Genomic DNA, 15,260 nt, shown 5'->3' with positions numbered 1-15,260 from the left:
CGTCCATCCATTCTTCATCGTTATTGAGTTCTTTGTCGTCAATTTGTTACACAAGTTCCTCATGTGCAGATTGTATTTGATTGAATGCTACCTGTACTTCTCCTTCTGGCCTCACAGCATCAATGAGAGCTGAAAGGTAGTTGCTGGTTCGTGTGAAGCGCCCCTTTAACCCTCGACTTATGTTTCAGTGACTTCGGGTCGGCCATGGTGCTGTACTCTGTGGTGACCCCTTAGGCTATGCAGGCATCTCAGGTATTCACAATATTGTGCCAAAGCACGAGGCGTGAGCACGTCATGCTCAGTTGACTGATATTGTAAATAGCCTCCAGTGTGATGCATTGCCGTAAAAATGAATACTTGTTAATATTCATTATTTGTATAAAGCCTGATAAATGTGTGAGACTACAATATTTAATTGGTGATTTCTTGAGAAATCTCTGTTTATTATGTGTATCCTGTACTGGCTAATAAAGAGAGTTCCAGGTACCTTTTCCCCTGAAATATTACCAACAGCTACTATGCTGCAAATAGATTATACTGTATTCAGATTTAAATGAAAATATGCTGCTTTCATTCAGTTGCATGCTGAATTATTCAACTCCTTGTGGTATAAGGAGTATGTATAAACAATTTTCGTCATGGTTATTTAAATGGAATGAAACATATGTGTAACATCAACCAGATTATATATATGAAATACAAGACAATATATTTCATTTAATCAACTTTAGGATTGGTTGTTTGTGCATGAGCAAACAAAGTTGATTGAGAAAATTATTGATACATTTCTGTGATCACTGAAGCATGGTTTGTTGATGTTTGATTGGTACTTAAAACATTTGATAGAAGAAATATCCTTTTATTTCAACTGGTTTAATTCTCTTTGATAAATGATAGGAATCGAAATTTGAATCCCATGGAGATCCTTTGTATAAATGTAATGGAGAAATTCTTACTTGAATTTTATTTGATGAAACACATGTCTTGCAAATTTTAGTAATTCCAAATGAAATATATTGAATCATATATCAAATTAAGGCATATTTCCTCAATCAAAAACCAGGTGGGTGTTTCATAAAGCTGTTCGTAAGTTAAGAGCAACTTTAAGAATGACTGGTGATTCTTTCTAGTAAATGGTAGATTCCTGGTGATGGTTTAGTGCATAAGAAAGGATCACCAGTCGTTTTTAAAGTCGCTCTTAACTTACAGCTTTATGAAATGGACCCCAGAATGAATAAGCCATGATCATTGAAGCATGACAAGTTGTGATTTATATTTGTATTCTGGTAAGGTCCAAATAATATTTAAAGAATATAAATATCTGATACAGGATGCCAGAGAATTTGTATTTATATCACTTTTTTTAAATGGCAATATATTGTATGCAATAAAATGTAATTTGACTTAATTATATTGTGATGTATTTCTTTTTTAAAATCAGTTGCCCAATCTTATCCCTTTCCCATTCTATACACTTTCTCTTTCTGTATTCACATGTAATGCTATTTTGTCTGTATTCCTACATTGAATCCCTCTCTCTCTCTCTCTCTCTCTCTCTCTCTCTCTCTCTCTCTCTCTCTCTCTCTCTCTCTACATGATACATATTTATAATTAACCTAATTGCTCACACTTGAATCAAAATGTTATTTTTTGTTTATTCAACTTTTTTCGGCAATAAATATATATACATAATACATGTTCCAAAATTATTTTGCTTAGAGTACAATTTATTTACATGTAGGTGGAATGGTTTCGAAGAAAAAGTCAGTCAAGACACATCATGACATACCTAGAACCCAAATTCATCTTTTCATCAAGGTTTCAATATCATTATTCTATATTATTGTCATGTCATTCAGTCAAAATATAAATACATACATGTATCATACAGTGAAAATTCAGATTCTATTCATTCACAGCAAGATTCAAGCCCATTTTAAATGCAGAATACTGATGCAGTAATCCATCTTAATCCTATTTCAGGTCATTACTTATAGTTGTTACTTAAGTAACTGTGTCATTCTAAGATAATTACCATGGTAACAAATTATTCTTGACAACCAATCAAAATCAGGGATATATTTCGTGGCCCTTTTGCATTATGTTCATGGTGATAACTTCAATGGTAACAAAGTTCAACAATCAATCAATATCAAGGATTTCATTGAAGTTACCATTGGATTGTCCTGACAAAGTTATTATTTTATAGACAAAGAGGTTGAGGATTTAGGAAATCGATAGGTTGTACAAATGTACATGTAGGTTCTTGTGTGCATTCTATTGAAAACACATTGACAGGAAATAATTACTTGTCATGTTATAATAGGAATTTCAATACATTTGGTAACCCTTCCAGATATCAAACACAACTTGGTTTCCAATTATCACATAAGTGCACTAATATTGGAACTTGTACTTGATTTTCCAAATTTCAATTAAGAGAAACTCTGTAATAGGCCCCAAGACCCCAATATACTAAATGTGTTTGATCCAATCAGTCTCAATGACAGAAAGCATGTGACACCATCATCAAGAATGCATAAAGCATTTCATATTATACATACATCCTTGTTTTTAACTGATCATCATGTAGAAGGACAGCAAATAGCTCTATGGAGAAATGAGACATAAATAACTTTCTATAATCAAGATTAATTGCAAAATAGAATCCTTGGGCTGACATCAAGAGGTGCAATCAAAACCATCTTGATTAACATCCAATCATAGGAGCATAATTTGATTTGTATTTGATATTTTGATTTGTATTTGATATTTTGATTTGTATTTGATATTTTAAGTTGTGTTTGAACATTTTTGCAACAAGCCACTGGTATCACAAATAGTTTCTTATCAAATTGATCTCAAGTTGAGATTCATTACAAATCTGATCGGCTAAGAACAATCACAACTCTTCAAAAGACAAGTTCCAGTATTCAAGAGAAACTTTTATGTCATAGTAGATTGCTTGGCTAAAGGCACACCTTCCATCATCCCATTTTAGAACAAATCACATTTTGCTAACTTTCTGCAAATATGAATGAAAAGTATATTTTTATTTGAGGTTCAAATTAACTGTACGAAAGCTACAATATAACAATTTTGGATGATTGAAAGCCTTTATTTTTTAGTGAAGGCCAAATTAGTTTCAAGTTGTAGCTAATCATATGATTGCTATGACGTCATTATGACTAGATATTAAATCTGCTTTTTTTCTAATAAGGATGATAGCATAGTCACAGATTTGAACATAGGTATTCGTACAATAATTTAGAACATTACCCAGTAAGATATTCCATTTATTAGCATTAAAGTCTACTTCGTTTTATTCCAAAATATGGTGTGAGGTGGCTTCAAGACATTCCTAACTAAACACAGAACCATCCAATTTCAATTATTGTATTCTTCTTGGACCAGGTATGGACAGATTGTGGCTCAAAGACATTGGAAAGAGGAAACATCTGCTGTAAGAATTGTATTATCCATTTCAATCATGGCTCAAATAGTGTTCAGAATATAATATAATAACATGGTAAGATCATATTTCATCTAAATTTGAAATCATTTGTTATAATTGTCATCTTGCAGATACATGCATCCAAATGATATAAAGGCTTGCAGAATCATGCATCCAATGATATAATGGCTTGCAGAATCATGCATCCAATGATATAATGGCTTGCAGAATCATGCATCCAATGATATAATGGCTTGCAGAATCATGCATCCAATGATATAATGGCTTGCAGATTCATGCATCCAATGATATAATGGCTTGCAGATTCATGCATCCAATGATATAAAGGCTTGCAGAATCATGCATCCAATGATATAATGGCTGTTGGTCAGAGAGCTCTGCAAATCAAAGCTCAATTATAATATCATTATGATCATCATCTTGCTATATAGATTTAAATGGAAAGAATCTGGCAAACACAAACTCAACATCAAACACTGTGGATCCCTTTATGGGTAGTTTCGTCAAGGCTCAATTGGAGTCATTCGTTACGATGATCATCTTCTTCTTGTCACTGAAGCTAGATAGATCCATACAGATAGGATATGGTTTGGGACAATGATCATCTTCTTCTTGTCACTGAAGCTAGATAGATCCATATAGATAGGATATGGTTTGGGACAATGATCATCTTCTTCTTGTCACTGAAGCTAGATAGATCCATACAGATAGGATATGGTTTGGGACAATGATCATCTTCTTCTTGTCACTGAAGCTAGATAGATCCATACAGATAGGATATGGTTTGGGTAAGGGTGAATATGGACAGCCAGTGCATACTCAACATCATTTGATTCATTCTTATGGACTCCAGTACTACGGACCTTATCAACAATTGACTTGATGTCAGTATACGACATGTGAAGAGGAAACCCACACAGCTGGAGAAAGAATAAGAAACAATAATTCAGGATTAGATTAAACATTTATTTCCATAGCATGGTTTACATAATTACAATATACTGGATGTGATAACTCTGAAAGCACAGCTTGTAGCATGAATTTTTGATACATTAAAGTGAAAAATGACAAAATGCTGAAAAGGGTAGAAAGAAGTACTTTTCCATAAAAGGTATAGAACAAAATTTTTAAAAATGAATAAATAACAAGAATAAATCACGGCAACTTATGAATATTTTAAAAGGAAAATATTACTTACATTGTATGATTCCAGTATTGATTTGAGATTGGGATTCTCATTGTCAAGTAGGTTAGGTGTATACTCTAGTTTCTTGAGGATATCTCTGAACGTATGAATGACATGACGGTTCCATCGTGTGATGTGACGAGGTCTCCATTCCATTATACATGAACGAAGTTTCTTCTCAATCCTAGAGATATATAAAGTAAGATATTAACATGACTGGAGTCTAATGCACAATTATAGATAGTTACTTAGGGTGATTTAGCCAACAGGTCTGAACACTATGAAAAAAAAATGAAATTTTGCATCTCCCAAAACAAAGCAAAAATAACTACAATTCTGTAAATATCCTGAAAGATAATATGATCGACAGAAAGGGATAACATTTCCTTAATCCCAAAGTCCAAAAGTGCTTAAAATTCTCAGTGTAAACATCACTGACTTGTATTAATAGATTAGTGATACACACAACATAATTATTTAGACAAGATATCCTGAGAAGTATACATATTCCAAATTATAACCTCTGTATGAAATATTTTCTGAAGTTTATTTTCACCCATAAAGGGGGGGGGGGCATCATGGTCTATTGATTCAGTCTCTTATCTTCCAATCTTTTTTTATAGGTACGTAGGTTTGATTGCCAGCTATGGCATGTTTTCTTCCAGTGAGAAATTTACTCACATTATGCTGCACTCGCCCCAGGTGAGGGAAATGGGTACCGGCAGTAAGTAATTCGTGAGCACTGGAATGGGTAGACTAGCTTAGCCGGGGTGAGCACTTAACACGGTGGATACGTGCGTGACATAAATCCTATATTGTACAACGTCTTAGCTGGTTGTACCGTGTACGTGAGTAAATGAGAGGTTGAATGTCAAACATTTGTACCGCTGCGCACATACCGTCAATAATGTACCGTTGAACGTGTCAGGAAAAGGTGACGTCACAATAAAAATATGGTTCAACGCATTGCATGCGCTTAGTAAATGCAGATTCATGGTATTTGTATATTATTGTTATTTATTATTATTAACTGTATCAGACATCTGAGCAGGGCAACTTTGAAACATTGTTGCCTGCTTAAGACTGGGATCAAATAGCAGGTCAATAAAATTCCAGTTGTTTATCCACGGGCCCAATTTATTGCCCGCTCAGGAAAGTCAATTAGAAAATGCATGGAAATGTAGCGAGCAATAAAATGCAGCGCTTACATCCAGGTATTCTATTCGTTTTTGTACGAGTCCTTGAACCGCGTAGTGCTACACGTCATAATGGTAATCAAGTTGAGACAACGCATTGTGACGTAATTAAAATGACGCGTCCCTGGCCTAGGGACGCGTCATTTCAATTAGGTCACAATGGTCAAGTTCAGAGGCCCAGTGTGCTCAACATGAGAAACTAGATTCTCATTCTAAAAAAATTAAAATATCTAAATTTTAACCATTTTTGCTCTAGATGTCTGATTTGGTTAATAATAACAATATTGACTGGCCTGGAGGCGAAAGGACATATATCGCCCTCACTCAATATTGATTTATTATTATTTATGTAATTGAGGACTTTTAAAGGGTGAAATCAACATAAAATTTTACTTACTTATTCTGTAAATCAACAACGTCATCAAGTATCGTCTGCTCATATTCTAAGGATTCCTCCTGTAATGATCAGAGGAAAGTTTGATTAAAGGAACAGAAAATCTTTCTGGGACATTCCATCAAAATCATGTGATGTCCATGTCTACTTTGGATTCCTTCTGCACATACAAATTACCATCATGGTTCCAAGTCATTTGCCTTCATGGAACCTACACTTTGAAATGCTTTACCATGCACATCAGAACTAAGACAATAGTTGAGTCCTTCAAGAAAGCACTCAAATACCAAGAAACTTCTAGTTAAAAGTTCATAATGTGTATACTAATCATATGTTTATATTATACATGTATCTCTTCTGTAAAGCGCTCAGAGATTGATTCATCTCAATGCTAATATAAGCACAATATTAGCTTCACATTATGATCATCATCAACATCATGACCATCATCATCAGTATCATTATCATCCCTTACCTGCATACTTGATAGAGCAGGACGAGGGAAGCTGCTGTTGAAGAGTGGTTTCCATGCCATTGATTTCTTCACATCAAAGTTCAGACGACTAGTCTCTTCCTGTATCTGAATATTGGCCCACAGCTTAAAGACAAGAATAAACCAGACCAGAAACTTATGTTTCACAGTAACAATAGCAGCATTATCTTAAATTAGTCCGAAATCGACTCACTGTCGATGATTAAATATGAAAACATAGGATATTCAGTAATGTCAATGTGGTTGTTTTTGCCATAACTACAAAGCATGTCTGTAATCAAGGGCTTAGGTTGACATTGATTTGACTATTTGCAAGGTCCCAGTTGTCACCTTTGAGTGTCATACATTGTATGTTGTACATGTAAGAAACAAAGCTCTGGAAAAATTGCTCAAGAAAATCAATTGGTGCTCCAAAAATGAAAAATGAAGTGACCTGAAACACCATCCCAATTTCAATCCATATACTTCAACATGTTCCTCCTCAAGAGATGAATGAAATTAATGATATAATAAACAATAATAATATAGGATTTGTATAGCGCACGTATCCACCTTGCTAGGTGCTCAAGGCGCTCCTATATTACCCCAGCTCAGAGATTTTGAAATGTCTCAACAAAGTCTTTTTTCTGGATGTATTCTATCCCTTTACTTATAAAACATCATGGATATTTTTCAAATGAAATCTTTGAAATGTAAACCAAATGAATGTTATCAACTTACATTATCTTCATTAATGAGGCACTCTACACTCTTGAGAGGGCAGAAGCTATCAGTAGATTTGTAATGTTCTCCAGTAGAAGGATTCCATATCCAATACTGACCATCACCTTCCTCTGAGAGGGCATAAGCCGTTGGTCCTTCAGGGATTGCCGTCCCTAGGATTAACCATGCTTTCTTGCCAAGATGAAGGAAGTAATTAACAAGAAGAACAGCATGCTCTTCTTCATCGCCTTGCATCATTTGAAGAAATTGCTGTCAAATTATATAAACAGTTTAGTGATAGAGGCATTCGATGGTTGGATAATCACATTGACTAAATTGACCATAGGTTAATCTGAGATCACAGTTTAAGGTGCAGAGATTAATCTCTAAGGTGCAGATATTAATCTCTAAGGTGCAGATATTAATCTCTAAGGTCCAGATATTAATCTATAAGGTCCAGATATTAATCTCTAAGGTGCAGAGATTAATCTCTAATGTGCAGATATTAATCTCTAAGGTGCAGATATTAATCTCTAAGGTCCAGATATTAATCTCTAAGGTCCAGATATTAATCTCTAAGGTCCAGATATTAATCTCTAAGGTCCAGATATTAATCTCTAAGGTCCAGATATTAATCTCTAAGGTCCAGATATTAATCTCTAAGGTGCAGATATTAATCTCTAAGGTGCAGATGCTAATTTCTAAGGTGCAGAGATTAATCTCTAAGGTGCAGATGTTAATCTCTAAGGTGCAGAGATTAATCTCTAAGGTGCAGATGTTAATCTCTAAGGTGCAGAGATTAATCTATCACTGCAGTGAAAATGTTTGAAAATTATCTTGCAATCAAATGATGAAAAAAATATAAATACAAAAAGAATATTTGAATGATCTAAATTGTTTATTATGTGATGATCACTAAAATGAAAATGAATCCTAGGGTTCTAGGTTAGTTTTTTCTCTTTCTCCTAAATTTTAAATTTTTATTCATAACAATATGATCAAATAGATTTATTGTAGAGAAACATACAGGCCTGAATTCATAGATATGGTTTTTAAAACCATCGGTTGAACCCATTGTTTTTGCAGATTTCCTGTATAAATTATGCTTATTTACCGCGTACATGTATATCAAAAAATTCCAATGCTGATGCACGCTTTTGTCACAGAGCACCAAATGAGGCCTGTTGCCATGGTTAAGTATGCCATTTGATTCATGAGTCCACTGTTTGAAGAGTGGACTCATTCATCCAAAACAGTTGACTCATGAATAAAATAGCCGACTTAACCATGGCAACAGGCCTTAATTCGGCACACTGTGACAAAAGCGCACATCAGCATTTGAATTTTTCAATAAACATGGTAAATAAGTGTAATTTGTACAGGAAATCTACACAAACCATGGGTTCAACCGATGGTTTTAAAAACCACATTTTTAATTCGGGTCACAATGTTTCATTATTATTACCTATCTTAAGGTGATACTAAAACAATCTGCAAATACAAAGCACTAATATGTAATACATGTATCTTTCTCTAAGTCAAATCTGATAGGGTCACATGAATCAGTTTGACTGAAAAACACTAAATGTACATAGCTACAGATTTGCCTAATCTGGGGTCCGTTGCAGAAAGAGTTAAGTTTAAACGCGAGTCAAAAAATCAATCGCAAGACCAAAATGAGCACTCTTGATTGGTTGAAAATCAAGTTGCACATGATTTTTAGAGTTTTGATTGATTGCAACTCTTTCTGCAACGGGTCCCTGGTTGAAAAAATTGCTGAAGATCTGAGCACCTTGCTCAAGCTCACCTGACATGTACTCCAGATGTTACATACTCCTGGGAATAAAACACTATCAGAGATAGATGGAATCAGAGATACATACCGAGCTATCCTCTCCTATAACACAGAAAAAAATAAAATACATGACTTACAGTATGATGGTCTTTACATACCCACAAAAGTTCTGACAATTATACACTGCATCTGGTGGGTACTATAGCCTGTAATCTAGGCAGAGGCTGCAGTCTGTCTGTCTATATGAGTCTTTTGTTTTTACCTTTTCCTCATTATCTTATGTACATGTATATAAATTTTCATTGCCTAAGTATTCTTGCCTATACACATATTTCTCATGTCAGTTTTTACAAAGGTTTCTGATTTTTAATGTTTGAAATATATAATGAGTCTTGCTTTTAATTAGTATACATGACCAATTCAGCCATTTGGCTGCGACGCATGTTTTTAATAAACCTTGAATTGTTTTATTGAATTGAATTGAACTGATGTTGTTAGGCAAATGCTGGAAATACATCAGATGCAGAAAAACAGTGGCAAAGCAGCCACCACAATCCGGTCTTGCGTTAGTTGTTATTTTTTATCGATGATTGTCTGGTGGCAGTTTTCCAGATGAAAACAAAATACCAACTCCTAGACGTTAAAAAGAAACTAACGCAAGACAATACAGGCAAGTATTCAGCATCAGATATATTTTTTACGTTATCAGCAAAGATAATAAACTGTAGCCTCCGCCTAGATTATAGGTTAGTTGTATCATGACACTGGATCAGATTTTATCATCTTCATCACCATAAACATCATCATCATCATCCCCACCACCATCATCATCATCACCATCATCATCATCACCATCATCATCATCACCATCATCACCATCATCATCATCATCACCATCATCACCATCATCATCATCACCACCACCACCATCATCTTTATCATCATCATCATCATCATCATCATCACCATCATCATCACCATCATCACCATCATCATCACCATCATCATCATCATCACCACCACCATCATCATCATCACCACCACCATCATCATCATCACCATCATCATCATCATAATTACCATCACACCTTCATCATCCTCATCATCACCACCATCATCATTATGATCATCATCACCATCATCACCATCATCATCATCACATCATCACCACCACCACCACCATCTTTATCATCATCATCATCATCATCATCACCATCATCATCACCATCATCACCATCATCATCACCATCATCACCATCATCATCATCATCACCACCACCACCATCATCTTTATCATCATCATCATCATCATCATCACCATCACCATCATCACCATCATCACCATCATCATCACCATCATCATCATCATCACCACCACCATCATCATCATCACCACCACCATCATCATCATCACCACCATCATCATTCTCATCATCATCATTGTAGACTGGTTTAGATGGTTTGTAATCTTACACAAATCTCAACCTGGTTATCGCCTTCCATAAGGACCGGTGGAGGCGCCAACGACTTGAAGTATCGGCAGACGAACACCGAGTTACCATTCATATCAATCACTGAAGATGTTATCTGCCTCTTGGGAAACTTTGATGAGACTTGAGCTTGAAGAAGTTCTGCTTGGTTCAACAGTTGATCATCCTCTAATGTCTCAAACTATAATCACATGGGTAATAAAAGCATCACAACAGACTAGTTTGTGTCAAAAGTATCTTCTAATAACAGATATTGTAAAGCATTGGTGAAGGTTGTGTGCTAGAGCTTAGTCATCACCAACTGAGACTCAGACAGCCAAGAAATGACATGAAGATAATAAAATTTTATCATTTCTTTTCTTTTTTTTTCTTGCTGCTTGGCAACATGACCATTTAGGAAACTTTATTCAGGCAAATGATGTGTTTTCTACAACAAAACCGCTTTGAAGAAAGTTTTTACCTTACAGCTTCCATGTATAATGAATCTTCTCACCCCCCCCCCTTCTCTTTCCTCCTACATGTATATACTATATTAAATCCAATATCAATGTTTGTATACACCATTTGTTATCACTTGTCAGACTTTTATTATCACTTTACCTTTATATGACATATAGACATGTGTATTGTACAACCCTGCCTGTTGCCGGAGAAGGTGGAATTTCCCCTTTAAGTCTGGCAAAGGAACTAGGTAAACTACCTTCACTCTTCTATAAAGAAGAGACTAACCTTTTCTCTGAATAGTTCAGGAGGGGCAAGAGGTGGTTCTACAGTAATGAATACAGATAGATATGTAGCGTTTGCTGCTCCTCTACCAGCACTCTCTCTGGTTCGCTCATAACCAAGGAGAGACGATGGTGCTTCAACACGGATTGCTCCTGCAACCTAATCAATAAATATCAAACATGACCATTCATTTATTAGACTGGTCTAATACCTACTTTCTGTTTCGTGTCATCCAATCTGGTTTAATCATTTTTTGCCTACGAAAAGTTCATGTACTGATCATTTGGTCTAAATGCCATTTAACCCATTTACCATTTTATCTGATTTCATGCATGTACAATGTGCCTCATTATAGTGTTTATAATTTGCATACTTAATATTTATTATGTTCAATACATTATGATTTAATTTACTATCAACAATTTATTTCCTTGCATTACAATAAGAAGTTCTAGTAATTTTATGTCATTGCATGTTTGTATTTAAGTATTTTTCTATTGTGAATTGTACACATGTTTTTATTCAGCCTTTGGCTGCGAGGCATGTTTTAAATAAACCATTATTGAATTGAATTGAATTGAATTTCCACTTCAACTTAACTCATGGGTCAGATGCATAAAATGTAGCAATTGTTAGCCAAGCAAAAGATTATGCTTCAGCAATTGCTTTATTTCATATGCATAATCCTTTGCTAGTGCTTTAACCTGTTTCTTGCCTTCAGAAAGCTATTGCTCGCTGTTTTTAACAATAGCAACTAATAGAAAATGCAGGACTCGAACGCAAATGTGTGGCAGTGCAAATTACTGCTTTCATACATATTTTCTTCAGACGTGGTGTCAAACTAACTTGTTTCTTTGTTGATACATTTACACATTTGGCATATGATTTGCACTTATTAAGAAGAAAACATGTACATGTAGGCTACAGTTCACCTTGGGGTTCTCTCTCAGGTGCATAAACATGATCAAACAATGCGAACGCCCTGATCAAGCAAATGCTCAAGCTGCTCTGACAGAGCTTGAAAAAACCCAAGCAAGTGCTTTAACGCACAAAAAAAATGCTCGCTTTATGCACAGGCTTCTCAGCAATAGCTTAACAAGGAAAGCAATTGCTACTTTTTATGTATCTGACCCATTGTCTGATTTCTACTTGGTCTAACATCATTTGGTCTACATGGTTAAATGAACTGTCTATGAATCAAATTGTTTTTGACAAAGTAAACAATGAAATAAATAGACAAAGTGGGAATTAAACTGATTTGATACTAGAATAAAACAAGAATTAGACTATGTGGGTATCAAAGATAAATGCCAGTTGTGGTAATGATCTCAAAATGACTTTTCACATAATCCAATTAAATGACCACCAAAGTGTCTGTTTGTATGAATGAAAAAATATATGCCAAAGGATTCTGGAAGAAATTGTGTAATTGCTGAGAAATAAGCAAAATTTGGGCACTTCCGTCGGGTCTTTATTCCAGCAATAATAATATACACTGTCCCAAATGTGCCTATCTGTGTTGGCTATCTTCAGTGTGATCGTTTTTTAGCTGAGATTTTATGATTTCACAAAGTTCACTTTATGTATTACTGGACCACATCTAGATCCAAGATGATATAGTAACACTTAACCTTCGTTTTACAGACTTTCTCACGAAATCTGTGTTTTACTGCAACTACTTTCACTTAGCTTTAAACCAAGTGTCGGGTACACCAAATGGCAATTAGACCATATTGATATTGATAGTACATTTATGTATTAGTTTATCTGAAAGGTAGATGAAATACCCGTATAAAAAGTGAATAAAATCTTTCATCATATGTAAATGGACAAAAAATTTGATCAAGAAATTTTTTATGCCTGAATCCAATCCTTGTAAAAATTTGTCATTATGAACAGAACCCAGTATACAGATAATGAGCAGGAAGGCTATATTGAGGCATACATCTTACACTCATCTGACAAAATCCCTTTATTTGCTAATACTGATATCATCATCAGTGATATCCCCATGCATGTGGTACTACATGTACATAGTTCATGAATGTCCTCATGCCTTTTTAAAATTCATGAAGCTAAACAATACATAAACACATATGAAACTGGTAGATTAAGGGAATCAAAACAGACACACAAGCAAAACAAATGTCTATACAAAAACAGACAAATGAACAAATAAACAGGCAAAATAAGCAGACAAACCTTTCTCTGAATAGAAGTAAACAAGACAAACCAAAAACATTGTGAGAAAAAAAACACAGACAAACAGATAAGAAACATGAAGAGACAAATTAACACACCTTTCCCTGAAAGTAGACTGTTGAGAATGGTATACTTAGGCTTCCTAACCATCGTTTCTCAAGTCTTTGATGAATGTTAGTAGTCCTATCACGATCATCTTGAAGAAGATCAATTACAACCTCATCAAATAAATTCATATAGATCACATCTCTTACAGTCTGTAGATTGCTTGCTGAGTAGTCATTATTAGGAGCTCTATAATGAGGGTCAGGAGAAAGTAAAAGTATTAGTGATTGATAGCTAAATGTTAAACCCGTCTCACACTATGTGATCCGGTGCAATGCGATTTTTCATGAAATTGTATTTTGCATTTAATATGAAAGATCCAAAAAGTAAATTCATTTTATTTAAAGTTTGTCATATTGTTAGGAAAACTAAAATCATATTTTTACTTTACGGCAAGCCCAATGGTCGGAGTAAAGTCAAAACAGCTTTAAGTCGCAGCCGACGATGACGTCGTAATGATTTGGAATTTAATTTGTCTTATATTCATTCAGGGAGGCTCTAAATAGACTGAATTTTGATTTCAGTAGTCCTACCACTTTTCTAAACTCTGATTCAAAATTATTTAATCCTTTTACGCCTTTTCTGATTATAAATGCATTTTTTTGGATGATGAGTTTGGGGAGTCTTTTTCAAGACCAAACACGAGCAAAAAAAGTGTACATGGTGAATTGTAAAGCCACTGCATGTCTGCCATGGAAACCTTGAGAAGCTATCTCAACTACTCAACAATTTTACAAAATGAATAAAGAAATTTAATTTCTTTTTCTCAGGCTTACTTGAATGGCAGAGCTAATTCTTCATTCCAGTTTGGATTAGCACCCTCAGCAACACATGTCTGTTTGGTAGTCTGTTGAAATACAACCTCAACAAATGGACGTACCTGAAAATATTCGGATAACAATATATGTTTGAATTATCCTACATCAATATTCTATTAACTAATTCAAACTATTGCTCTGTGTAATATGGAATTAATATTTAAGATTGAGTTTGGAAATATTTCTTTATGTGCCTGAATAAGTCTGAATGAGATGTATAAATCTGATGGCAATAACCAGATGGTGCAAGGGAGCTTGTGATAATGTTTAGAGATGGTTCTTACAAAATGAAAAAAGAACACCATTATTATTTTTATAATATGAGAGCAGGTGAGGAGTATAGTGTCACATGAACCACAGAGTTCTGCCTAACCTTGTGAAACCAAAGAAAGGAATGATAGTGGCAAAAATAAGTAATTTCCAATGAAAATAAGGAATTTCTCAACATGATCCTTCAATGATAATAATAATAATAATACACAGTTCTTGTATAGCGCATATCACATTATGAATAATGTCTCTGCGCTTCCAAAGGACTTGGATATTATTACCCCAGCTGTAGCTTGGCAGCCGTTATTACTAAGATTACAGCGCACAGGCATTTCAAGGAATAAATTCCTGCCAGGTACACATTCACATCACCTGGGTTGAGTGCAGCACAATGTGGATGAATTTCTT

General features: G+C 34.7%; 1 protein-coding gene across 4 annotated transcripts in view; it reads right to left on the bottom strand.

The window, feature by feature from the left end:
- Positions 1–3,219: 3,219 nt before the first annotated feature.
- LOC121430668 (coiled-coil and C2 domain-containing protein 2A-like) overlaps positions 3,220–15,260 on the bottom strand; it is a 50,722-nt gene continuing 38,681 nt past the window's right edge. For 2 of the 4 annotated variants that reach the window (XM_041628001.1, XM_041628000.1), the window contains exons 28-37: positions 14,541–14,644; positions 13,758–13,953; positions 11,461–11,616; positions 10,715–10,912; positions 9,254–9,343; positions 7,465–7,716; positions 6,727–6,849; positions 6,255–6,313; positions 4,674–4,845; positions 3,220–4,395 (exon numbers count right to left, since the gene is read on the bottom strand). In XM_041628001.1, coding sequence (XP_041483935.1) covers positions 4,207–4,395; positions 4,674–4,845; positions 6,255–6,313; positions 6,727–6,849; positions 7,465–7,716; positions 9,254–9,343; positions 10,715–10,912; positions 11,461–11,616; positions 13,758–13,953; positions 14,541–14,644 — 1,539 coding nt within the window. In that variant the 3' untranslated portion in view covers positions 3,220–4,206. The remainder of the gene's footprint in view (positions 4,396–4,673; positions 4,846–6,254; positions 6,314–6,726; positions 6,850–7,464; positions 7,717–9,253; positions 9,344–10,714; positions 10,913–11,460; positions 11,617–13,757; positions 13,954–14,540; positions 14,645–15,260) is intronic. The other 2 variants (XM_041628002.1, XM_041628003.1) reach the window with 2 other exon arrangements.

This window comes from Lytechinus variegatus, chromosome 17, assembly GCF_018143015.1.
Source record: "Lytechinus variegatus isolate NC3 chromosome 17, Lvar_3.0, whole genome shotgun sequence".
Lineage (NCBI taxonomy): Eukaryota > Metazoa > Echinodermata > Echinoidea > Temnopleuroida > Toxopneustidae > Lytechinus > Lytechinus variegatus.
The sequence above is the reverse complement of the archived record's forward strand: the minus strand, read 5'-3'. Positions and strand labels throughout refer to the sequence as shown.